The 26,960-nt window shown below is 43.9% G+C and overlaps 3 protein-coding genes across 8 annotated transcripts; 1 reads left to right on the forward strand and 2 right to left on the reverse strand.

The window, feature by feature from the left end:
• Nucleotides 1-732: 732 nt before the first annotated feature.
• si:dkey-29h14.10 (uncharacterized) lies at nt 733-3,235 on the forward strand. Its single transcript, XM_041067768.2, has 5 exons — nt 733-947; nt 1,344-1,473; nt 1,656-1,694; nt 1,880-2,026; nt 2,109-3,235. The coding sequence occupies exons 1-5, from the start codon at nt 864-866 to the stop codon at nt 2,303-2,305; spliced, it is 597 nt and encodes a 198-aa protein (XP_040923702.1). The 5' UTR covers nt 733-863; the 3' UTR covers nt 2,306-3,235.
• Nucleotides 3,178-5,470, reverse strand: iqcg (IQ motif containing G). Of its 3 annotated transcripts, none has more exons than XM_029129369.2 (10): nt 5,312-5,470; nt 4,890-5,019; nt 4,770-4,804; nt 4,578-4,700; nt 4,354-4,438; nt 4,072-4,233; nt 3,861-3,935; nt 3,612-3,743; nt 3,442-3,526; nt 3,178-3,351 (listed from the first exon to the last, which is right to left on the reverse strand). In XM_029129369.2, exons 2-10 carry the CDS (start codon nt 5,016-5,018, stop codon nt 3,305-3,307), a joined length of 873 nt encoding a protein of 290 aa, XP_028985202.1. In that variant the 5' UTR covers nt 5,019; nt 5,312-5,470; the 3' UTR covers nt 3,178-3,304. The 3 variants fall into 3 exon arrangements, with proteins under 3 accessions (XP_028985202.1, XP_028985199.1, XP_028985201.1); XM_029129366.3 differs by having other exon boundaries at nt 3,442-3,531; XM_029129368.3 differs by lacking the exon at nt 5,312-5,470 and adding an exon at nt 5,159-5,282 and having other exon boundaries at nt 3,442-3,531.
• Nucleotides 5,471-5,750: 280 nt separating this feature from the next.
• Nucleotides 5,751-24,160, reverse strand: spire1b (spire-type actin nucleation factor 1b). Of its 4 annotated transcripts, XM_029129365.3 has the most exons (18): nt 23,556-24,160; nt 21,701-21,729; nt 17,044-17,280; nt 16,015-16,140; nt 14,008-14,082; nt 13,606-13,770; nt 13,334-13,420; nt 12,916-13,045; nt 11,093-11,143; nt 10,197-10,360; nt 10,024-10,117; nt 9,726-9,868; nt 9,435-9,614; nt 8,726-8,863; nt 8,562-8,632; nt 8,432-8,459; nt 8,027-8,319; nt 5,751-7,834 (listed from the first exon to the last, which is right to left on the reverse strand). In XM_029129365.3, exons 1-18 carry the CDS (start codon nt 23,899-23,901, stop codon nt 7,579-7,581), a joined length of 2,613 nt encoding a protein of 870 aa, XP_028985198.1. In that variant the 5' UTR covers nt 23,902-24,160; the 3' UTR covers nt 5,751-7,578. The 4 variants fall into 4 exon arrangements, with proteins under 4 accessions (XP_028985198.1, XP_028985195.1, XP_028985196.1 ...); XM_029129362.3 differs by lacking the exon at nt 9,435-9,614 and having other exon boundaries at nt 23,556-24,157; XM_029129363.3 differs by lacking the exons at nt 9,435-9,614; nt 11,093-11,143 and adding an exon at nt 12,467-12,508 and having other exon boundaries at nt 23,556-24,156.
• Nucleotides 24,161-26,960: the final 2,800 nt, after the last annotated feature.

A 26,960-nucleotide genomic window follows, 5' to 3' on the forward strand; every position in this document is an offset into this window, starting at 1 on the left:
CTTTACGTATAGTGATACGCGAGCGTGCCGCATTGAGACGTGTGTAATGTCAGACATTTGGTCTTTATTTTTAATCTTTACTCGTTTTATAGCAGCTAAAGGACCTCCCATTCGTTAACCCCTCCCAGCTATTGCCAACGTCTATACCACAACAACTCTACGTAACGGACCCTCCTAGCAAGATTTCATCATAACTCTCTGCAGCTTTACTATTTTTGGCTGTTTCTCCATATTAAGTGTACAAATACAGAATATGTATGTATTATGCCATTATATAGTTTTAAACAACAGCCAGTTTATATGCTCCATATTTGTCTTGTATTAAAAGGAAATTATTATGTCGACAGCACATTGGGAGTCGTCAGCTGACAAACTACTTACTATATCATTGGGTGTCTTAAACTCCTAGAATCAGCTAAAAGGAAAGTAACCCGCAGATTGGAAACGCTAGGCGGAAGCGCACATGCGCCTTTGAGTTATGATATCATCATAACTCTTTGCAGCTTTACTATTTTTGGCTGTTTCTCCATATTAAGTGTACAAATACAGAATATGTATGTATTATGCCATTATATAGTTTTAAACAACAGCCAGTTTATATGCTCCATATTTGTCTTGTATTAAAAGGAAATTATTATGTCGACAGCACATTGGGAGTCGTCAGCTGACAAACTACTTACTATATCATTGGATGTCTTAAACTCCTAGAATCAGCTAAAAGGAAAGTAACCCGCAGATTGGAAACGCTAGGCGGAAGCGCACATGCGCCTTTGAGAGCGTGGAGGGGAAGTCCTAAAAGGTAGCCTTTATTAGTCAGAGTTGTTAGGTTGTGGCAGTACAGTAACAATTGTGCAGCACTAGTAATGGCCAACTTCGACCCTTTTAACCCGAGCCCGGTCAATAACAGCTGTTTAACGAAAACGAGGGAAAGTACGTCGACGAATCAGGTGCGACTTGTCTTTATATTAATATTTTCTGTAATATCGCATTTTTGTGTAATGTTTCTATTTATCTATAATCGTGACAAAACGCGGAAAGGTGGCGTCTTTCTAATTTATCTCTTCAGATGTCTTTTTTATGGTAGTCATTCTTGAAAGATAAAATTCAACAATCTGCTCTACATGCTCTACAATTTAGTTTTGCGATAAAGCGCAACATTGGAGTATTTGCCCATTTCCGTGTTTTCTTTGCTGCGGTGTTTTTGCCGTCCACTACTAGAAAAAAAATTCCCCTCCCCAGCAAGAGCGGTGTTCTGTGAGCGACCTAGAAAAGCAGACCGACCCACTCACACCTGTCGAAGGACGCTGTCACTGTCTAACAGCGTGTTCGTTCCTCTCCTCTAGGTGATGTCATTAAAAGCCTTCAGCATGCAGAGGCTCGTCCAGCTGGTGCAGAAGAGCAGCAGAAGAGCCTGCCAGCTCTTCTGCTGTCCACTGGACGCCCTGCTGTGTGAGAAGCCGGCGTGCTGCCCCGGTAATTGGCCTTTATGACGTTATTTTCATTATTACACCCAGTACTACTGCTTTTATTATGCTGTCAGCTTATTTATTCCTAGCTGACATTTTAGTATCATACTGAAAAACAGCAGCAAATAACCTTAATTAATAAAAAATACATAGATAATAAAAATGCCACCTATGATTTTGTCTTTGAAGGTTCAGATTCTCAACCCACAGCGCCAAAGACTGCACAAGGTAACTTTCACTTTCACTGGTCACAGATTTTAGTTTGGTGCTCTATCAGAAGCTCATTTTCTGTGGGCAAACAGTGAAAAAAACAGATTTCCAGGAACTTGGTGGCAGTGACGTATTTCTGTTACGTTTCTCTGGACCTACTTCCCGTTCTTACATTTTCTTCCCTTTCCCCTTTGCCACCACAGTAGCACTCACCAGTCCGCCGTCCACCATTTTGATACTGAACATCAGCAACTCCACTCTGATCGACTGCGTCATTGGGCCTGACACTTACGCATCTGCAGCGGCGGAAAGTCATTCTCTGATGCAGGAACCTGCTCTTCATGTGCACGGTGGGTAACTGCAGATTAGCCTTCCCTGTATTATGTCATTGGCTGTGCAAGAACAGGCATCTAATTCGTTTGTGTATTACAGATAAGTTGAGGTGCAGCTGCAGCAACGGACACCAAGGTTCAGCACCGACGTCTCCTACTTCCGCCTCATCGTGTGTTTCTTCACAAGAGCCTCCGAGCATCAACATCCACGGCTCTCACCTCAACTACGTCATCATCGGTGACAACAACTACATGCACGCCGAACACGTGGCTGAAGCAGAAGCACCACTGCTGTGAGGCTTCAACTTGAGAGCTGACAGACACTACGTAGGTTACGTTCAGCTGAAACATACATTTTACTTTCCAGACCGCTTATTTTGAGTGGAACTTCAAGTTATGACATTTATTACCTTATAGTCATCCATCAATTTAGTAATAAAACAAGGTGGCAATGACATTGCAAGATCTATTTTTAATACATTGTATTCTAAATATTCAATCTTATTGGTTGCCAACAATTAGATACAATGATTCATATCTAATGAATTCAGTGAGACAAATTTAGATGTAACTTGGTCTCAGGCCCACATTTGAGTCATGATTTATATTGATGTAAAAGTTTCAGCATCTTATCCAGAAATATGCCCAGGATTTTCCTGTTTTGCAATGCTGGGTCTTCTGTCCTACGTCAGAAATGTGGATGTAAAAGCTGGAAGCAGGGGGAAAGTTTGCTGGACTTTGTTCCTCCCATGAGCGTGACTTTCTTATGACTCACACCCAGTTACTGTGCTTTGCAGCATGTCCCATGGTCTGACACATTATTCTTATTCTGTTGTACAGTTTGTGAACTGTATATTGTCTGACTGCAAAGACAAAGTGTGAAGAGACTGTGCCTATATTTACATCCTGATCATGTCATACAGTACATCAAGGTGTTGGCGTACTGTATGTTAAAATGTTTGGCCCATGGTCACTAACAGTAGTAACTAACTATGTAGTAGTTAATTTTTTTATATTTGTATATTTGACATCTTGTTAAAGAAGTGTTTAATTTCTACTGTTCAGGTTGAAGTGTACATAAAATGAAATAACAAAACATGTTTAACTTATATTTTTATGACTTTATAACATATTTTTATTTAAAAATGAAGACTGATTGATTGAAGAAATTGTTCTGGAACTTGCTGTTTATTAAATATATAATTTAATAAAGAGAAATGAGAAGCATTTCATTTCTTTTTCTTCTTTCCTTCTTTCTTCTTCTTGCCTTTTTTGCCATCATCTGTTTTTTTAAAACTACCGAGGCCTCTGCGGACCATGCAGCCTCTCCACCAGGCCTGGAGCTGCACAGTCCAATGACAGGGCTTGCAATTAGGTTTGGGTTTACTAGACAAGAGTGGAGCAGGTTTAAGAATATAAGCTGTGATTGTCACCTTTGTAGCAGCTTCGGCCTCTTCCTGCTGTTGGCGCATTTTCTCCTGCTCCTCCCTGTCCTCCATCACGATCTGCTCCATCTCCCTGAACTTAATATGAATCATGCATCTACTATAATCAAAGGTTATCTGAGGGGAGCAGCTGTTGACCAGCCCTGGGAGCTGCTCACCTTTCTCCTCATCTCTGACAGTTTGTCCCAGTTCACTGTTTGTTTGCAGGACACACTGTTGAGCTGCTGCTCCTTCTCCTCTAGCATTTGGATGGTGAGCTGCTGCCATTGCTGCAGTTGCTGCTGCAACACCTGATTAAGATGGAAATTAGTAGCAGTGAAATATTTAACTGGCAAAAAATGGCCACATTTTTGAACAACAACAGAGGAAATCTGAGGAAAATATTGTTTGTGTTGACATAAAATTACCTCTTGCTGATTTTGCAGGAATTTTACTGACTCCTCGTGAATTCTCACCTCTTCCTTCAGCTGTTTCTGCAGCAGCTGAAAGGAAAGGAAATGACTCTGCTCTTACTGCATAGAAGTCAGTCACTCTCTAAATTCTGATGTAGGATGATGTAGATCAGTAGAGTACAGGACTAAGCGAGAACAGGAACAGATATCAGACGGTCAGACCTACCTCTAGCTGCTCTTCCAGCACCTTCTCGGCCTTGATGGTCTCTTTTTGTGCCAGCTGGAGTTGCATCTCCATGTAATTCTCTGCAGTCCTCCGCCTGCTGGCAATTTCTAATGACTGCGCACAAACCTGTTCCTTTAAGTATCTGCTCTGCTGTTTCAACACCTGAGGAGGACCAGTATTGGACATTCACAGCATGTTATGGGCTCACATGTTTAATCAGATTGCCTTTCATCCCTAACCAAGCATTCATATAGACAGTTGTGCACTTTGGTCTGCTCTCACATTTATTTGCTGAGTTTTCTGCCTGAGTTCCTCTTGCTGTCTGCGCAGAGCGTCATTCCTCTGTTTCAGCTCTTTTTCTTTCTCTCTAGGTGGAGACACATTAATAATGCAACTCCAACATCCATCTTTTCTGCTCTTCTTACAACATGTATTGCTGAGTCAGAAATCACATCTTATTACAAATAACATTAGTGTTACTGTTTCCAAAGGATGCTGTGGGGAACCTTTTCATGTCCTCAGCCATCTTCTTCTGCTCTTCTTCCTCCACAACATCCAACATAGAGCTGAAACTGTGCCTCTCCTCTAGCTGTAAATGCAGCTTATACACCTGCTGTGAGATGTACTGGCTGCTCAGAGAGAAACCTGGTCAGAGAAAAGTTCTGTGCAACATTTTCTTTCTGTACTGTACTACTCACCAGTCCCTTCTCAGCTTAGCAAGCCTCGCTCTCTCCTAAACGGACACACACAGTTAGCAGTGAAATGCGAGTTTAGTTTTCTCATGAAGGCACTTTAGATTGTGGTGAGAAGACATCCACCTGTCCTGCCTCTGCGCCTCGCTCGCTGCTGATCTGCACTCTCAGAGTGTGCCCCAGTATGTCCAACTGGTTCGAGCAGTCCTCCAGTACAGCTGCGAGTCTGAGACTCTGCATCCGGCATAAAGTCATCCTGTGGAAAGGGAAAAATTACAAAGCAAGGCGAGACACCAGCTTCTCCGTGAATGTATTATTTAATAAGCCTTCATTAAAACCGACTTTACATAAATGAAGCTGTATGAATTAACTGTAAAGTTTAGTATACATGCTACCTGAAGCGCTCCCTGTAATAATAAAAACTTTCCCCTGGCGGCGGGGAAGCTAGTAAACTGAGCTAGCCGATGTTTTTAGCTTAGCAAGCTAACGTTGTTAGCTAATTAGGGAAAAGACGACATGAGGTGCAACAGATAAAAGCAATGACTTACCTATGTAACACCAGGTGGTCAATTATACTTTATCCTTCAAAAATAATGATTTTACTTTGCAGTTATCTTTGGTACTGTTAGCCAGCGAGTTGACGGTTTGCGTTGTTACTATGGTAACGACTGAAGCCAGTGGTTTTCTTTCAAGCTTTATTGAACGAGCGCGACATGACAAAAAACTGTTTGTTAACAGTTTTACCCGCTTTTGATCACATTATTCGACATATAACATTTCACACTGATGAATGGTTGGTTTTATAACCAACCATTTGAGCTGCTAATACCTAATTTCTGCAAATTAACAGTTCCTGACATTGTGTGAAATGCATGGTTTTCTAGATGTTCCAGGTCAGAAGAATGTGTGGGTTCTGCAGATGAATACTTTGTTGTGGGTTTTAAACCCATTAACTGTTTAACGATAAAATCTACAACGACGCAGATCTGATATTGCATTAGTTTATTGTTGCAGTCAACACTTGTTGCACTCTCTGCAGGGAGTTACAGCACAAAGGTAAAACAGACTGAAAGTACAAGCTACACTGTACTGCATGCACGATGCCGTCAGTCCCACTGTGAGCTTCTCTCCCACGGCCCTGCAGCTCTGTCACTGTGCAGGGTGTCGTCAGTGCAGCACACATGCTATCTACACACACCATTACAAACAAAGTATGTACAGTAGCAGTAGTTGACTGTCCAATATATGATTGTGACAATAAAAAGGCATTTTTAAGGCAGAAAGGAATGATGGGGATTGTGACAAAGAATTAAACAGCTGTCCAGACCACCCGTATTTCTGCTTGTCTATAAGAATATGTTTTATGTAAATGATTAAAAACATTCCACATGCTACTGTGGGTGATGTTTCTATTCCTGTTTTATCCACATCTGAACAAGAACGAATCCAAAATAAACCAATGACAAGAAAAGAGATTTTGCTCGTTCCACATATACAGTATACAGTCTGCTTTAAGTGTGATTTGTGAGAAGCTGTTGAGTATACGTGTAATGTCTTCTGTCCTTAAAGTGAAACTTCCCTGATGTACAGCTTCTTCTTTTTACTTAAAGGAGTACATGCATATGACCAGTAATAAAATAAACTCTGTCTTCCTTGTTTTTTGCTAAAGGAGCAAACTGATGATATCTTTTCAAAGAGTGGGAACAAGTCCTGGAGGAACGTGTTGACCAAGACTTCAACCTCCACATGCAGGTAGTTGGATTTTCCCAGGGGAGCTCTTCAACAAGAAGCTAAAAATATATTTCAAGCTAAAACTCAGTGAAGTCACCTTTTAAGGGAGATTTTCAAACTCAAACTGCACTTGAGACAGACATTGTTACAGTATAACATAACCCTGTATAGCGCATAAGATATCACAGAATGGGAGTGGGTGTACTATAGACGGCCTGAACCCGATTTATTAGTATTTGTTGGACTCAAAAATATTTAATCACTGGACAATCAAACGACCAAACTATACTGGTGAAGAAGATGCGCTGAGCTTTAATTATTCACCTAATTAATGCCCCTGAGCGCTGGAGATAGGACAGATTTGATATCACATATCACATATTCCCATTTAAATGTTTCATTTTCAATTGTTGTGAATTGAGTTCAGACACTGATGGGTTCTTCCTTTGGGTGACACTAACATGAGGAAGAAGTTCCTATTTGGCACTAAATCTGCATAAATGATGTATTCTCTATGTGATATGAAACACATATGAGGAAACAACAGTTTGTTGCTGTTTGTAGTTGAAGCTTGGCAAAACAACACATGAAAACCATGGACAACTTATTATCAAACAATCATTTACTGTATACATATATGTAAAAAAGTAAATTTAGCCCATACAAAAAGTTCCTGTTTCATTGAGTGTCGCTCCTGCTTTATGAATTACAACATGGTTTCTCTGCCTCCAAGCGTCTCCTGCAGGAAAACAACCTGTCCTTCTTCTATTTTGTGCTTATTGAGTGGAACGTGGACCCTATTGTTGTGCCATCAGAGAGGAGGAAGCTCTGTCCACTTTGAGGCCCTGTCCTCGTCTTCTTGGTCAAAAGTCTGAGGCCAGAGTTTAAGGGATGCTCAATGGTATGATTAAAAAAAACACAATATGCTGTTATCTGGAGGATTTTTATCTGCACACGAAAGAACAAACAGCCGAGCATCGCGGTCCGGCTCAGCCCCGCGTTCTGACGGTACACACGTACGGCACCATGACATCCAGACAATTCAGACTTGTGCCACTGAAGCTGGAAGCAGCCGGAGGCGGTGTCAGATCTCGTTGATTGTTCGTTCCGAGGGCCGGTACTCCTCCCTCCCTTTGGGGGAGGACAGGTAGAAGGACTGGGTCTTGCGTTTTAAGCGAGCTCGCTTGTTGGCCAGCGACAGACTGTGCTTGCTGGAGGCGATAATGTCGGAGATGAACTTCTTGCAGTCCACGCACACCTCCATGCTGGCCCAATCCTCCGTCAGCTCCGGGGGAAGCTCCAGCTCCTCGTGAGACTTCAAGGAGCCGTGCTTTGAAAACCTAAGAACAAAAGAAATGTCACAACCCGTGCCTTTAAGCAGCAGGACCTAAATCAATCAAATGTCATGATCTGTAATAGTGTATTGTACAGTATACTTACAGTGATGCAATGTGCATTGAATCCACTAGATGTCAGTGTTGGTGTGCTGATGATTGTGTGTCTGAATAATGGAATAAAACAGTAGCTCTCACTTGGACATGGTCTTGTGGACGCCGTGGCGCTGTGGGCTGCTGGACGATTTATCCGATTTAGCACCAGTTGCCCCTGCTGAAGCTTTTCCAGTTCCTTTAGATGCTTCTGTTGTTGCCGCTTTCACCGCGGGGGGCGCCGCGGCCCCTCCCACCACTGAAGGCCCTGGCTCGCCATCCACAGACAGCCCTTGTCCTACAGCAAGCATGGCACTTACCCTCTCCCTGGGCAGAGTCTTGGTCGAACCAATTGAGTAAATGGGCAAACTGGAATAAGGTTTGGACGGCAGCCGCATCTGGTAGAGACAGACGGGTTTAAGTTTAAATGAGGGGAATAATGAAACCATATTAAGCTAACTGCTGCTGATGACACTGTGACAGTGGTTGCAAAGGCCATCCTAGACTTACCTTTTTGCAGCACTGAGAACACACTTGTCTGTAAGTAGCAAAGAGGAAGTGGTAAATGAAAGAATTTATACGTATATATTTATAAATTCACACAAGATACAGACAAAGATTATAATTTAAAATTGTTTACTTTTTGCAGAACTGGCAGATGTAGGACCACGTGAAAAAAGAAAACCTCTTGGTTCGGCAACAGAAACAAAGCTGCAAGAAATGATGAACAAAACATTAGATTAGAAAATAAAGGGTGTAACCCAGACTGCTGGAATAAGTAGTTCATTGTAATACCAATGTTACCTTTCCCTTCTTCATGGCATTGTAGATGTCTTTGTACTGCTGGAACTTCTCCAGCTCGGCCTTAACAAGCACCTGTCTGATGTGCATCACCTCCTCCACCGTGAGAGACAGACACTCCACGGGGAAACAGAACTCCTCCTGGAACACACAAACACACACACACACACACACACACACACACACACACACACACACACACACACACACACACACACACACACAGGACTCAGTGTTCATCATTCAGTGCACAAACACTGGTCCCTCTGTGCTGCACCTATCAGAGCAGCGTGTGTGGGGCCAGCCAGCATTTGAGATGTAGAAAGCTCAGTCACGATGTGTAAACAACGGGTGGGTCGATATTTACAGCAGTAAGCAAGGCATGTGAACGTCTCATGCACTTGTTCTGCTTTGTTCAAGTAGTTTAGAATAATGATTGGTTAGAAAATATCAATTACACAAAGCGCGTCCATTCCTTTCCTTTCTTCTTTCCTTCCTTCCTTTATATTACTTTATTCTATTACATTGTGTTACTGTTGTTTAGCTGCAGCTACATATGATGCAGTGTTAAGGATCAGAAGCACTGAAGTCACTGTTACTGGTCTCTATAGTTGCTCTACTGTTGGAGACATGGTGACTAGTAGAGGAAGCTCAGGATAGAATGAACCTCTATGGTTATTTCATCAGTGAAGGCTGAGGGAGACCAGCAGACCTGGACCGACTGCCTCCCACTGGTGTACATTCCTCTGCACAGAACACAAACTGACTCCATCAACCCCAAAACCAGCACCTCGACAGGGTGGGAAGTCAGCAATGGGTGTAGAAGGGTGGGAGAGGGGTGGAGGGGTGGGTGGAAGGGGATCCAGGAGTAAATTAAAGCTAAGACGTCAACCTGAACAGAAAAGGGTTAATGTGTGCATGTGTGGATTTGCACAGCGGAGCCGGTGACAGAACATAGAAGGAAACATAGTCCAGGAAGAAGCAAGTGGAGAACACGACTCACCAGAGACTTTGAACTCTTTTTGGAGGGCGGCTGAAACTGTCGGACGTTCGTCGGGGTCTCCTTCTCGATAGAGTGTCTCCGCTGGGGGGTCTTGCGCCTCTCTGGCTGAGGTGTAGAGGAGATTGGCAGGAACATGGGGGGAGCTAGTATTCATAGCCACAGGACAGAAAACATGAATGAAAGAAAGGCAGGTTAACCAGGAGCATCTGATGATGGGTTAAGTCCCAGGAGTCATTAGAGGCTGCGCTGAAACGTTTGGACCAATGATGCTGTGACGTCCAACAGATTCCTCACTCACTTTTCTTCCCCACGGCAGATTCTGGGGACGTGTCATCCATCAGAGACGTAGCCACGCTGGAGCTGCTGGCTGATCTGTGCCCAACAACCTCATCCTGAACATATGGAACATTTAAAAAGCTTATTCGAGGAATAGATCACAAGTCGCGAGTGAGTCAACCAGCCCCTACTGACGTCGGAGTCCGAGCTGTCCAGCTCCGCCAGGCAGGGAGCCTTCAGGAGCCGCTTCCTCTGGGGCACAGACTGAGACCCGGAGGGTTCGGCCCTGGGAGCGGCTGAGCCGTTGCTCAGAGACAGGGTGCTGGACGTCCTCCTGCCCATGCGTGGACTGAACTCATCTGCACAGACCCACACAGGAGTCATTATTATTCAGAAAAGGAGAAGAAACACGCTTGGGATGGATTTCAAACCTCATATCCTCAATCTGTTCGGATATATACTGTATTTGGATTGTTGTGTCCATTAAACAATAGTTGTCTTCATCATTACGCTACATGAAAGAGCAATTAGATTAAAAATATGAAGTGAAAGTAAGGTTTGAGATCCATCACAAGGGACAAGGGATCAGGAAAGGTCAGGTAGTTAAGGTCTGAGGAAGCCAAAGAAGCAAGCTGGTGTTATACACAGAGCATGGTCGCTCCTGCATGAAACATTTAGACTCTGAGCTCCTACAATTAATGTCATCCCTGACAGCCCCCCAGGGAGATAGGGAGGCTAATCCTTGAAACCAAAGGCCCTACTTAACAAAAGATAGAAAACGCTCCACCATGACCAACCAGCTACTTTTTCCAAACTACCTGAATCAAACTGCTAATTATCCAGAGGCAAAGTGGGCGATTCAGACAGGCACGTGCTGTAAAAGACACAGAAATCCTTTAGGTCTCTTCTTATATTGTAGGAAAAGCAATGAGCTCATTGGCTCAGTCTCTCTACTGTGATATGAATTAATCACACACATTATGTCATTTGGCTTGGCCTTAATATTGAATTATTTGGACAGAGCAGATATTAGTTCACAGCCAGGGAGGCAGGAAGACAGGACCGCTGGGTGAAGAGTACTCATACTTTACCTAATCCTGTACGGAACAAATCCTGTGGCATACTGCGAGTTTTGCCAAAACCTAAAAGGGGACACCTGCATCATTAGAACGAGAGCATGGCACCACTCACCTGGACCAGGAATCTGTGGTGAACTTAATGCTTAGTGCTAGGAACTAAACTGTTTAACTAGACAGTGTTATTTGTTGTGTCCTGTCAGAGATGCTTCGTTATTACTGTCTAAACCACATTTAAAGGTGCCTTGCGATGACTTTTATATGCATTTGCTGCTGCATAAATAACCTGAGTATAATAGAACAGTCTCCTATATTAAACCCTGTGTGCGTCCCAACCATTGACCTCAGCTGCCCTCCACCACCCTCCCAACCCCCACACACGTTACCTGCCAGCATGAATGAATGAGAGTGATGTGTGATGAGACACCGGTAGTAGGAGGAACAGTGGAGCGCAGCATTATTCTGATTTGTCCGCCTCAGCAGTGTCTCCTCGTCTCCTCACTCAAAACTGTCACATTACTTTGTTGTGCAGCTTTTATTGCAACGTGCTGCTGCTGAGAGGGTCCGTGCATCTTCTAGCGTCAGTGTCTGGGCCGAACGCTGCTCCATCTGCATCTCTAAGTGAGTTCTGCAAAGTCATGGAGGCTTTTGAAAAGGCCTTAGTCCAAAGCTGGTGGTTCTTGAAGACACAGAGCTGGCTCCCGCTCTTTGTGCAGCTCCGTTTCATGCCTTGATTAGATGGCTGGCTGCACACTCCAATTTAAGATTCACTTCACAGCTGTGTATGTGAGGGATTATGTACTCAACAAAAGTGACACTCTTCTTGCTGATGTCTTTTCCTATATGTGCAGCAGGCAGGCACATTTTTCGGTTTTTCGGTTACACAACTCTGTGACCCTGAGTTGGACAGATAGTTTGTTAGACCGATTTTATGGGTGCTTCACTCAGTGATGCTTCAGTTCTACACTTTACTACAGTGCAGAAATAGTAATGTTGTATGGAAAACTCTTTTAATGGCATGTCCTTTATTCAGTTAAATCATGAATTCGAATCAGTTCCTAAACAGGAAATTTCAGTACAATAGTAGAGAAATATATGCTAGAATGACCATTTTAACACAACAGACCATATGATACCATGATCTCTGAGCTGCCTCAGTGTCCTCCCACTGACCTGTGTCTCAGTCACCACACTGAACACGGCCAACCATCAGCAACCACTGAAGCATGACATGAAATGTGTACACAGTGTACTGCTGTGTGTGTGTGTGTGTGTGTGTGTGTGTGTGTGTGTGTGTGTGTGTGTGTTGTGAGCTTGGAAAGCAGATGAGCAGCCACGACAAGCAGGAAAACAGAAAAAAAGCCAGGTAAGAAGCAAAGGAGACTTTACCTGACGCGTCAAAACTGAAAGACATGCTAAGTGGGCGAATTACTGCAATGAGAAACAGTCGTGGCGGTTATTGTTCCTGATGAGAGGTAAACAGAGCCATAATACATGAAGAGGAGGTCACAGTTTGTGTCTAGTAATGAATACACGGCTCTGACATGCTTATTTTCTAGCTTTACATCATTGAGGTAAAAGTCCTCATGATGGGAGGCAAAAGCATTTGAAATAAGACACAGCCATTAATAAGCGTTTAAGAAGCAGAATAGCAGACACTTATTAGTTATCTGCAGTATGTACACTATCCACATTCATTGCAATTGCAACATAAATGTAAAATAAGCCAGCGCTAATAGCACAGCTTGTTACTGCATGTGTGTGTGTGTGTGTGTGTGTGTGTGTGTGTGTGTGTGTGTGTGTGTGTGTGTGTGTGTGTTTGTGTAGCTTCCTCTCACCCAGCCGTCCCCTGCGGACCACGTCAGGTGACACTGGTCGCAGCTTCCTCTCTGCTTTGATCTCCTCCAGGATCCGTTCGTGCAGCGTGGGCGGAGGCTGAGTCTGTGGCTTCAGCTTGCGAGCCGACACCTAGAAGGTGATGATGAGCAAGAAAACATGTGAGGATGAAGAAAAATGGGCCACACACAGTCAAGTGCACAGACAGCAGGCCTGTTTAACACCAACTCAGCTTCTGGGACTTTAACACAAAGCAAAAGACACAAAAGGTCAAAAGACGTCAGTGAAGTCATTATATCTTTAAATTGCCTCCCTGTAATTGTGTGTAAACCATTCACGTAAAGGAAGAACAGACAAATTATATTTAATAGAGTAAATTTATCATTCTCAGTAGAGGGGTTCGTTTTGAGCTGGACTCACAGGGTTGAGAGGTGGCCGCGACCTGATGAACTCCAGGATGACTTCATGAGCGCTCTTCTTTAACCTGGGAGGGATGTCCCCGTTCACCTGACACCACACAACAGAATGTGAAACTGCTTTATACTCTAACTTGCACTATTTACTAAACAACCCATGGGAAAAACCTCTCTTAATGAATTGTAAAGACTTGGTTCCATATAATTCATTAAGAGAGAGAGAGAGTTCAACAAAGCAGAGTGTCCTTCCAGCTGCTTCGGCCTTTGGTTTCTCACCATGACTTTGCGCAGTTTGTAGCGTTTGGACCTGATGTCGTCCATGAGCATCTCATAAGGTGTGAGCTGGTACTCGATGGGCAGAGGGTTGTACTGACGCTCCTGCACCTTCTTCAGCTTGACTCCCTCACGCAGGTCCCTCATCACCTGAACCCAGAACCGAGCCTGACGGGAAGCAAAGGCCAAGATGAGAGGAAAATACCACCAGCCTTTGAAGACGAATTGATTCAGACAGTAGCAATCGACTTTGCTCAAATGCTTCTGTGTCCACAGAGTGAGGAGGTTTGTGAGAATGTAGTTTCTATATATTTTAAACATATACTTCTTTATGTTAATATATTTGATTTGTTTTAATGTTCTTTCTCCTGAGCTTCTGGTCCGGTTTAGAGTTTAGACTCATACCCAGTCAGCGTTCTGCAGCTCATTCAGATCTCGGCCAGGCTCCTCTGACGACTCTTCCTCCATTTTACGCAGGTTCTGGTGATGAATGAAAAATAGTTTTAGAATACTGTATGAAAGAAATCATAAAGAATCCAGTGTCTAGTGGCTCTGACACCTGCGTGAACCAGGAGACCATTGGAGTGTCTCTGTGTGAGGTGCTAATGTGCATCTGTCCTTGCTTTCACTGCCCTGGTGTCAGGGTTTTCAGGGTGAGGGTGAGATGCTGAAAGAAGCAAAATCGAAGGCAGAGTGTGTGAGAATGTGTGCAGCGCTGGGGAGCGTGATAAGGCCGTCGCAGGAGAGATAAGTCCTCCTCTCGGGGGAAATCACCACTCAACATCGTGCTGCCAGGGAGCGATGGCCGTGACTACACTGTGCTCTGGCTGTAGCATTACATAACACATCACGGCGGTGCTCGCTTACATGTTACAGAAGTACACATCCAGCCCGTCCAGTGGAAGCTGTAGTGATCCACTGTAGCTGGTCAACTCAAATTTGACCTAATTGTTTAGTATTACAAAACGTGATCAGTTCTTTGCTCTCTAATTGCAGCTCCAAGATCTGTGTGCAGCTGCTTTCTCAGCCTTCCTCACCCTGCAATCAGTGTCTCCTCTCCCCCAGCGGAGCGTTACGCAACCACCCAAATCCAAAATCCCTCTGTTCATTCAGATGCACTGTGCACAGTAAAAGGGCAGCAGCACTAGTGCACAGCAGGAAGGAGCCCTGAGGTGGCGTGCACACGCACACACACACACACACACACACACACACACACACACACACACACACACACACACACACACACACACACACACACACACACACACACACACACACACTGGCACACACTTCTCGCAGGAAATGTTTCAACCCACATCTGAGCCCAAAAATATTCCTGGGATAACACACAGTCCAAAAAGAATTGAGTTGTGCACTTGATCCTACTCTGGTCAGGTAGTGGGTTTATAGGACAGACGGTGGCTTTGTGCAGCCTGGACGTCTACGTCTCCTTGATGAAAAGGCTTTTCATCAAATTGACCTGAGGGAGGGTAAAGATGTGTTGATAATGCATCCGAGATGAAAGAGTCACTTTGTCACTCCAGACTCATCTTCTCCAGTTCATCTTCAAGGCTTTTCATCAGGCAGAGACTAATTACTTTGATGCTGATGGTTCAAAAGGTCAAACAGGACCAGACTTTATCCTTCATTATCCATATTGAAGCGCGGCTTTGATATTTCAGCGACTTACTAATGACACCTTTCTAATGACATAACAACAAAATGCAAATAAAGTAAGGAGGCAATAATGTGACAAACTCCCAATAACCCACTAAAAGCTCCAGTAAACAGCACAGACAGTAGTCAGCAAGTCTTTGGATCTGCTCGTCTGTGTCTGACATGCACAACAAACCACTCACTGCTTCTTCCCAGTGGCCCAGTTCAGCCTGTGTTCAGCCTGTCAGACAGCGAGGTGTCAGAGCACGACTGCCTCAGACCATAAATCTAAGATATTTACTAGATTCCTGTAGAGATGAAGGCAGAGACACTGTATACTCCATGATGTGACAATGCACTCTAAAAGGTGTACTGTACAAGGTAAGAATGATGCTACATTATATTCACGAGGAGACACAAACTGTGTGAAGTGTTAAGAGCCATTATTCCCACAGGGCTCTGCCCCATCAGTGCTCACCAGTGCAGAGTGAGAGCACGTATATTAGCTGTGTGACTGTACAGTAAGGTCAGGAAGCTAAACCACCTGATGTGAAGTCTCGCTGTGTAAAGGCCACCTTGTAACCTTTCATTAAATATGATATACACACACGTGGGTCGTAGCAGCACTTTAAACCCTGCACCGCCACTAAAGCACTAAAGCATCCAGCTGTTCAATATACCTAAGCATCAGTTCATGTGTCAGTTAAAGAGCGGCCCTCGGTCCTGATGAAGTGATGGGCTCTAGGGACCCACCTCTTTGGCGCTCTTGATCTTCTCCAGGAAGGTGTGCAGCTCCCTGGTTTCTGTGTAGAGAGCCCGACACACCGCCTGGTAGTGGCTCGGAGCGTCCGACACACTGGGTAGATGAGCTGTGCACAGCTACGGGGAGGACAGAGGGGGACAAGGCACAGTCAGTGCATGGTTCACAGCCGCAGAGTAAATATGACTTCAGTGCAACAACACTCATTCTATGTGTTTGTTTGATCAAATAATCTCATGTTCAATCATGTCACGTTATGTAAAGAAGCCCCTGAATGCCTCGCTGTTGTTTGGGACATGATGTTAGTTCAGGACAGTTATAAATAAATTGATCTTATTATTATGATTATGATCAGGGATCACTGAAGATGTATAACAAAACAACAGACAGTTGTAAACAACCGGCTGCACACGAGACACGAAGCAGCGCTGCCTGAGGTCAGACACGCTGTCGTCCCCGAAACCACGACAGACTCCGTCCTTGTCGCTCCGACAGGAACAGAAGGACTCAGAGGAGCAGAAGGACAGAAGGAGCGCCTGCTGAGGCTGCACTCCAGTTAGAGGGGGTTTCACTAACCCTGTCCTGTCCACAGCAAGTCTCAAGGATCTGAACTTACAGTATAAACCTTTGTGGAACTTTATATAAAGTGAATAGTTTGATGCTGGCCATATTGTGTTTAATGTTAATATCTGTTACTAAACAGACATGTGCATGCATCAGTAAAGCCACAGTTTGTCATTTCTTTATGAGCCACGTCCTTCAGCTCAGGGTTACGATTACGCGGCTCTCATGGTTCACAGCATCTTTGAGTAAGCGGGATAATGTGCAGCTGAGGCCGCATAAAAATATCAGCAGTTCATTGCCCAGTGAGTTGAGACCTGGTTCAGTTTGGCTCAAGGAGAAATTTATTTAAATTTTGGTGGTCGAAGGTCAAAGTTCAAGGCTCCTGCAACCTCAAGCGTTCGCCTCTTTTCAGCGTTTTAGCGGTCAAACGAGTGGTCGTCGATATAACGTGCACCCACTTTAAGGATGTCTCTGTAGCCGTGGACGCTGGCAATGCTGTCGGGTTCATCCTCGGCCTCGTCCTCCTCCTCTGTGGCCTCGTAGCCCTCGTCTGGGCAGGCGTTCTTCTCAACCTCCACCATGTTGGTCATGAGGTCGATGAGCTGCTCCAGAGGAGGACTGAGCTCTCGCTCCTCGTTCTCCTTCAGCCCGTAGTCCAGAGCCTTGTAGATCATGATGCCCAGAGACTCAATCACCTGAGAGGGAACACGAAACCACAAAAACATGATCACATACTGTGTTATTATATTTGTACCTACATTGTGATTATTGCATCCCTTTTCATTCCTTCTGTTGTTATTCAGCCTGGCGTAAAAATAGATTTGTTTGTTATATCATCTTTTTTCTGTGGCATCCTAAGCTTAACAGCTGTAATCCAGTGACCTCATGACTCGACCTTTGACTAGAGAGCTCCCTCCACTATTCACACACGCAAGCTCACGCTTTCATTAGCATCTGACAGATGCCCAGATCTTCTGCTTCATACATACTGTACCTTTTATCATTGACAGCTAAGACAAGGACCTAAACAAACACTTTCACAATGACTGCAGCACTGAAAAATTATTTGATTACACTTTTAGGCTGGTGCCTAATTCAAGAGATGTTTTGTTTAGTTATACACTCAGCAAGCACAAATCACAGGGCATTGTTCCACAGCCATGTGCACTGAGAAAAGACTATAAAGGAGAGAGAGGGGCCATAAAACAGAGGGAGGACACTGTGACAAACAGAGCGATGGATGGAAATGGAAGCTGAGTGAGACAATGAGACTGACTGAATGGATCACAGTGGTCAAAGTAAAGACTGGTCATGTGACAAGAAAGTAAATCCTATGCAGCATTGTGCATGTGTGGGACACTGATGTGTTATATGATGCACACACACACCTCAGATATCGTGCCTTGGAAAAGTATTTTTTGGATCACAGGTAAATAATATTACTTGGCCCTGCACTTCTGTAAACCTACGCCTTTTGTTTACCCGAGAAGGTGAATAATTGGAATACGTACTGGACATCAAGCCATGCATGCGGGTTATTTGACCTATTTTCTCTCTGGTTTTATACAAAATGATAAAAAAATTTATAACAATGTTTTTCTGTTCCTCATTCTACACATTGCTCTCTGTCCACAGATCAGTCCATGGTGCGTTTATGTGTACAGTACTTTCATTTTGTTGTTGCTTTCCTGTTAAATTGTAGCCATAATCCATAATCCAACTTAGGTGTAAGGTTGGACACACTGCACGGTGTGCAGGAAATAAGAACTGTGGCTGTGAGCTACGGTATCCCAACATCAAAGTAGCAGAGGCTAACATGCCTCGTGTCCACTTTAAAGAGCAGCTTTACTGGTTCCCAGGTTTCCGAGTGACTGAGCACAATGATGGGATGAAAAAGAGAAAAATGGATGGTGGTGGTGGGGGGGCATAAGACGAGGTGACCTAGGATCCTAACAGGAGAGAGCAACATCAAACGGCTTGATTTCCAGAGAAAAGGACTAAATCACAATCACCCTAAAAACTTATTTTACTGGATAACAACGGCGTATAATCATTACAATACTATCACGAGCATTGCTGTGAAGGTACGTTCAACATGGCAGAAACATCATAAATGATGTAATAAGGCTATGTGGGTCAATGGTCAGACGTCAGACTGCTGTGTTCCCTCTTGGATGTTATAAAACATGGGGTCGGGGCTCAAACGTCCGCTCGCAGAGGCTGACACCGTCACCTCAGGTGTGTGGGCCTGTCCTCTAGTGGAACTTCCACCTGCAGAAGGAGGCGGGTGCAGCATCAGGAGGTCAGTTCCCTCGCTAAGGAACCCGTGCAGACACGAGGAGAACATGCAGACCCAGTTCCCCGAGACGTCGGCGCCAACCAAAGCCCAAGTTGTCCATCTATCAGTGAGCCGAGCATGGAGAATCAGCACAAACTGGCTAAGATTAGCGGATTACCGTAAAAATGAGGGGATTTAAAACAATAATATTTCCTCATTAGTGGAACAGGAACCAGGTCAGAGTGGTGAAAGCAAACAGGACTCTAGCTGTTAGAATGATCCCCTGGAGTTCTCTGTAGATAATGGAATTAAAGAATTAATGGTAAGGATGTTTGTGTGTTTTAATAAGGATTGTTTGGAGCTGATATCAATGATACCAGACCATCTGGTTCCTGGTTCTCACTTCTGAATTTAACACTAATGAGTCTCTACAGTGTGATCCTCATACAGTTATGCACAACCCACATTAAATGCAGCTCAATCACTTAAATACTCTGGAGATAAAAGTCATGAATAAATTGTGAATGCTGCCCATAGGTTGCACTGTGTGTCTGTATGGACTAGGACCGGTGTGGCCGCCTCTGACTGACAGCTGGGATAGTGTCCAGCATGCACAACCCCAACAAGGAAAAAGCTGTGAGGATGAGCAGGAGCGAGAATCTAGATCTCACACAGACACTGCTTAAGAAACTTGGGTAAGTGCATTCATGCCAGCAAAGAAAGGGTGTGTTCGCGTTTTCTTTCCAGGCAGGAGATTCCTTTCTCAGACTCTTGTGACTCTGCTGCCGTGACCTCTGATTGTCATATGACTGAGCGTTGGCGCTTTGCTTTGCTGACTTACGACCCTCTATTTCATGGAAAACATTGGGAGAAGAGCTAAACCCTTGTGTTGTGCACATACCAAGTGAACATTATATCAGCTGAGTAGAGACACCCAGTGAGGGAGTTCTGTATTTATATGAAACACTGAATATAATCTCTTCCTAGACTTCAAAGGCCCGAGATTAAGAGAGAAAAGTTGAGGTTAGAAGAGGGGGGCAAGTGCTGAGGTTAGGCCACATCATGGGATCAGGTTAGGAGTCGTCAACCAACACATTTCTCACAAAAGAGAAACACATAAGCAATGCACGTCATGTCATATCTGAATGACTGCATATACAACCACCAAATAGAAGCAAACTGCAGTGATCTTCATCCATCTTGAGTCCAGACAAAGAGCCTTATGCTGAAGGAGGCCGTGCCAAGAGCTCGGTTCGCATCATCTGACATTCACTGCCTCATCATCAGCAGGAACGCATGCTGCTTAAAGCCTTGTGCGCACAACATCCACACACGTGTTCCAGTTCATTCAGCTCTGGGCTAATTCCACACAGTGTGTTAGCAGAATGCCTCCATCGCAGGATTTACCAGTGTCAAGCAGCGAGCAGCTCAGAAGGAAAACGCTGCCAGTCAGACAGTGAGGACTCACTTCTAGTGCAAAGCTGCTCAAATGGGTTTGTCTTTTTTTGTGTGTCTGAGGTATTCACAATCTGCCCATTTGCTATCTGCCATCCAGCTCCAGAAGTCACTGAACTAGGAACTAGTAAAAAGTTCAGTCACTGTCCAACGTCACACACACACACAGTAAGACAGAAAAGCTAATCCCTTGGTTTCACAGCCTTTTGTTTTCTAACAGACAGTTTTCCGTTGTCTTTAATTTATTCTGACATTTCTCCCAGAGCTCTCAACCAAAGGAAGGCCTCACCACGTGCTGTCTCCCACCAGTCACTCAGGAAATCTACTGTAGCTGGGAGTTTGTTCAGCTGAAGTACTGCTGTATTCATCAACACATAACTATAGTAATGGTCTGTCAGTAACACAAAATTGTTTTAAAAAAATTATCATGAGTGCTTCATCATGAGTTGAAGTGTGGCGCTGCTAGTTTCACAGTGTACATTACATCATTGTGAAGCTCAAGGAGTCCTAGAAAGCCAAGTCAGGGATGTCAACCAGTAAACATGAGCTATATTGAAGCGTTGTGGAGGTCTGTCCCAAGGCCTGATCTGCTGTTTGGTGAAAGAGCCAACCCCGTCCCACAGTTAAACAGTAGGGACGTAATGCTGTGGGGCTGTAGTGCTGCTTCTCAACCAAAGGAAGCCTTAATGAGTTGTATGACCCTGGAAGACAATGGAAAACTTCCCTACTGTCTGCTAGTCCTTCAAAATGTCAGAGGGGTGTTTGAAAGTCACATATCTATATTATCTATATTTGTATTTATCAATATTTTGTCCACGGGTGTTAACGATGACGAAGCTGTGTTCAACTAACCATGCAGAGACTTCCTGGAATTTGTTTAGTTGCTTGGAAGCATCTTTCTGTGACCTCAGACTCACCCTTCATTTGTTAAGGGGATTAGTCAAAGAATGGAACCGGATGAAGACATCACACACGTTTGGCTCATGACAGGTTTAAACATGCAACACAGGCTGCTCATGGAATAATCCTGCAGATACTGTGTCATCGGAATTCTGAGATGTGACTTCCTCTTCCTGTAGCTACCTAATGTAACCAACCACGGAGAGCACTGTAAATAATAAGAGGAAATCACACCATTTATGCTGTTTGCTTGACCATTATTTTATTGCAGGACTGAATTTTTGTATCTGTATGATTGGTAGCAACGGCATCACAACGAATCATTCCATAAATGTTGTGTCCAACTTTTCACTTTTTATACATGCATCTCTCTGTTTCCTCCACCTACAGGTATTTTGATATTATAAGCCACATAATATGGATCACACATCTGCATGTAACAATGAGTAGAATAAAATACAGTCCCAGTTGACTTGACTCACCTGTGTTGTCGTGCATGGTCTGTATTTACCTGTAAGGGAACGAGAGAACAGCAGATGTGAGCCGGTACACACATACACACATACACACATACTGTACAGAGGGTTCAGGAAGGTCAAAGGTCAAGAAGTGCTGTTGTGACCCAAACAGCTGTGTCGGTAGCAATGACATAAAAAGTACAAAAGGCAAACATGGAGACAGAATGTACTAAAGATGCAGGAGGAAACACGTTACACAAACCAGAAGCGTTCCACTGAAAGCTCCGTTTCCTTGTCGGTTACGTCATGTGACTGTCTGTGATGACGCTGCTTCCAGGATGTCATGATGCATGAATGTGCTCCCCTCAAACAGATGACCCACTTTAATGTTTCTCCAGGCTGCATCAGCCCAGCTCCTGTTAGAATCAACGCTAACACATGAGCCTCTCAACAAACAATGTCACAAGCAGCAACACAACGCCACTGTGCGTCAGACACTGACCGTCTCATGACCAGAACTTGCATCAGTGGACTTGAATACCACTGCTTTCTCATGATACTTAATTATGGGATGAATTTAAAAAGTGTCCTGCTTTTTTATGCAAGTCATAAAACTAGAATCTAGATGAACAGAAACTAAAGTTAGAATCTGAAGAGGTCTAAGATATTTTAGCAGATGATTGTTTCATTATTTAAATGTCTTTATCTCATTATTTAGATCACTGATAGTGTCTGTTAAGCTCATGTACGAACAGCAGAAAGTGGTCACGCAAAGCAAAATATTGACCAAACCATGTAAATTGGCATCTGTCAAAACTAATAGTGAGGCGTCTGATTCTCAAAGTGGCCGCAGAGCAGAGTATTAGGGACCTGAGAAGCAGTTTTGTATAATCCACATGCTTGTGTTCTTAGCTGTGTTCCCTCTTTCTCGCTGTTGATTATCTCTGTCTAATGGTTGGCTCCATGATCCTAAAAATAGCCCATTCATTCTGACTATACAAACCAAGACGAACCAAGCATCGTCACCATCACAGCTGGGCCCCTCCGGTTTGGCTCAGAAAACCTGGTTAAACGAGGCATCAAGCTGTAGCACTGACTCAACAGTGTGTGTGTGTGTGTGTGTGTGTGTGTGTGTGTGTGTGTGTGTGTGTGTGTGTGTGTGTGTGTGTGTGTGTGTGTGTGTGTGTGTGTGTGTGTGTGTTCATTAAACCCAGAGGGGTAGGTATTTAGTTAGTCTGCTCTGCAAGTGTTATTATAGCCAATAAACCTGCTGCTCTAGTCTGACAGGACACTGTGTGTTTGGTTTGAGCACATGTCAAGACATCCCACACTAACTCACTCAAATACAGGATGGGTTCTGAGATGTTATCATTTATCTTATATGAGACTGAAATGACCCAACAGCTTTTATGGCCCGTCATTCATTCTGGGCTCAGCTGTAGTCGACATGCCACAGGTACACAGCTGAACATACATAGAGCAAAGCTGCTTCAGGACCACCTGAACATTCTCCCCCTGTCCGTCTCACTTGCTCTGACAGGGAACCAAACTGAACGGCTGAGGCTGCAGAGGTTGGGAAATGGTGAAATTGATCCGAAAAACACAACAGCGTGAGGAGCCATGATGGTGAAAAAGGAAGGCAGGCGTTGTTTCCGGGAGGAATGGAGCCCCAACTACTGTGTGTTGTTTAACATGCTGCACAACGCAGAGTCCTGAGATTTAATTCAGGAAAAACACACCTTCACGTGCACATTTTACGTATAATGCACTATAATAAATCAATGTTCCGCTTGCTGGGGCCTATATAATATTTCTAAATGACTAAATGTATTTAGATTTCAGGCTCACACACTCTACACTTGAGCAGCTTCATATTTACCTTCACAGCCCTGGTACTCCACCCTCACCGATCCATCCTTCTGTATCCGAACATCCGCGGCTCCAGTGATCGTCGTCGGAGCCGCCGCGGCTGACGCTCCGGCAGCGGCCGAGGAGCCGCTCCTCCAGCTCCTGTGATCCCTCGCCAGCCTCCTGCAGCACTGGTAGCACACGGCCCACGCCTGCTCCTCGTTGATGGGCTGGTTGTAAAGCCTCAGGATCTCCTCCAGCGGCAGCTCCTCCGCCGAATTCATCGCGACGTGTTCGCCACCCGGCCGCTCGTCGCGGCGAAGCGCTGCAGCAGCATCCGTCGGCGCTAGGTGGTCCCCGCGTCGCCGCTCCGCCATCCTTTCATTATCTCAGCGCAGGAGGCCCGACGACGAGAACAGCTCCAGACCGGTAGGCGAAGACGGAGCTGGAGGCATTGATGCTTTGCTTCCCCTCACACGGGTCCCGGTGCTTGTTTGTCGGGCCGCCTGACGCCGCTTACAGGGTCCGTGCCAGAGATCATAAGACTGTGCGTTCGTGCGGCCTCTAGTGTGTGTGTGTGTGTGTGTGTGTTCGTCTCACATCCAAACGTAGCCAGTCAGACTCACTCCTTCATCACATGATCTCTCCCTCTCTCTCCCCCTTAGATTGAAGCCGGGTCGGTAGCAGACGCACTAACACATGCGCCACAGTATCCTGAATATTACACAATAAACAGAACCAGTGTTTCAGAAATGACTGTTGTGGCTGTTTCTGCTTCTTTTTCCTAACTCGGCTCAGAGTAGATTAAATGGCTGGGTTCATATATGTATTGGACAACACCTTACAAAAGTATCTATATATTTTACAGCAATGAAACGTTTAGTTTTTAACACTTGAACTGAGTATTATATTTTAGTCCATAATTAGTATTACTGTACAACATATCATTTTTTATGCTACTGTTGTATATCTTCTCTGGAATTAACCCTTTATTCCAGTGTAATAAATTTGCTGCAGTTCTTCCAATAACTGTAATAAAAAGTATACACCACATGTCAGTAAAATGCAATTCAACTGCATTTGCTTTTATCAGAAATACCTAAATTTTCATAAATCACTCTCACTGTTACATGGGACAGTTCAAGCATTTTCCACAATTTCATAATTATTATCCATCAATTTACAACACAGACACATAAATTCAGTTGGAGTACTGCACCCAGCAGGATTATTCTTGGGAAGATAACAAAGACAATTTCTCTGTACAAGTGTAAGACAAGGGACTAACCAGTATGTACAATAGGTAATGTTCAATAAAAGAAACCAAAATATTCTTTACAGGTCAGCTGATAATACAGATTACTGGAAAGCTCCAGCTCCCTGAAACCTAATCCTGTCTAAAGTAAAACCATTTCATTTGTTTGTAATCTGTTGTGTACGGTAGGTCACCACACAAAAAGGCCTACTTGAACACTTTTAATGCAAAAAGGAACTTTAATCAGGAACTGTTAATCAGGTGAAAGGCGGGACAGTGACAGGGCCACATACACAGGCAAATAACCATGTATATCAAATTCAGAATCTCCAATTACTTTACAGCACATAGTACTTTAGAAGCAGGTTTAATGCTCACAGCTGTGAATCTGTGTTTTTGCCTTTCATCTGCTGGAAACCTGCATTAAAAACCCAACAACACATTTAAATATTATGAATATTTTAAAATTATTGAGCTTTTGCATAGTGTCTGTTTGCTGCCTTCTACTGGTGCTAAATACATATCTCTTCAATCTGGTTTTCTATTTCAGTTAATGAGAAGAGCAAGAAGAAGAAGAGGGAGGCAAAAGGAACACACACACTGACAAACACTGCTCATGAGGGGTTAAAATCCAAGGTTGCAGTCGATCTTGTAGTAGACGTAGGGATAATACTCTTGCTGGCTCAGGTTCAATCCTGGGATGTCCATCGCAGACTGAAGGAGAAAACTAGGCGTTGATGATGCAATGTGTGTGTGAACTAAACAGTCCGACACAAACAGCTCCAAACAATTAGTCATTGCGTACAAGCAGGGCAGCTAAGGTAAAGTAGGGGCACTGTTTCATTGATGCTACATATTCATTTCCTGTTCTGTTAACTAGGTACACAGATGGGGAGCCAGATTTAAAAGCAAGTGTGTCAGGAAAAAAGTAAAAAAATTACCGACAACTTCAAAAGCAGCAGCATCTGGATGTATTTTAAATTGTATTGGAGACTTTGACTTTGTAAAATTAAACTATCTCTCAACTTCCACTAAACACTGTTATCTAAAGTGTTATAATGTTAAGCCTTTGGTCTTTAATTGATTAGTCTGGTGTGGTTGTGTTCAATTGGCAATTTAAAGGTTTGATTAAAATGTCAAAGAATAATGACTGGGTATTTTTGAAAATAGAAAACTGCATTAAAATGAGGCTTTCATGAAAACACGGAATAAACAAATGCTTAGAAAGACACAAACCATTTACAATTGCTAAATTCGGCTGCAATATAAGGCGTAGAGTGATAATAAATTAGGAGCCGATTGGGAACCAGAGGAGCTGTAAAGTAAAACATTTCCAACAAATGCCTGCTGGCATCTATTTCTATCTGACAGTGATGGTCATGTTGCTGTACCTCTTAGGTAGGTGGTCTTCTTTGTCATGCCTTTCTGTAGTTCTGATAGTTGGACCTCTTCTCCAACCTCCAACCTCCGTTTCCATGTGAAATACTGCATCTTATGGCTTGTGTTTATCTTATAGCCAAGTACCTCAAGCATCACGGTTGATGTGCTATATACCAGCTGATTGGGGTCAGTGATGGTCATAGTTGGTATTGTTTGTAGTACTGTATAGACATCTTCCAGCAGACTTTCAGAAGGTGCTTCATTTATTCTTGTTAACTGGCTTCAGGCGTTCCAGGTTTCTATCTTAGCCATGACACTAAGTGCAAAGTGTATAAACTTATCACTACCTTTGCCATCTCAATCTGCGTTTTTTCATGCTTTGAGACCCAACATAACTAAGAACAGTAGGCAAGTTCAATTTGAGGAACTGCCACATCATGACGACCGTCTGATATTACCTACAAAAGGATGAAATTAATTATTTTATTAGTATTAGGGGTTCTGCCAGCCAAGCTAACACACACAGGCTAACGTTAGCAACGTAAGCTACCGCTATCACAGACAGTCCACAACGCGAGAAGCACCAGCCCGTAACTGTGCTCAAACTTCACAGCGCAAGCTAAAACAATAAACGGTCGAATATATTGCCTACACAATGAAGTAGAAACATGCCAGCCACTCAGAGCTAACACACAAGCTAGCGTTAGCAACATAGACTAACGTGACTCCTGACAGTCTAAAGCACACAAGCAGAACTTTACTCAAACTTCACTGCGCAAGATAAAACAATAAACAAATAAA

This window comes from Betta splendens, chromosome 16 (assembly GCF_900634795.4).
Source record: "Betta splendens chromosome 16, fBetSpl5.4, whole genome shotgun sequence".
NCBI lineage: Eukaryota > Metazoa > Chordata > Actinopteri > Anabantiformes > Osphronemidae > Betta > Betta splendens.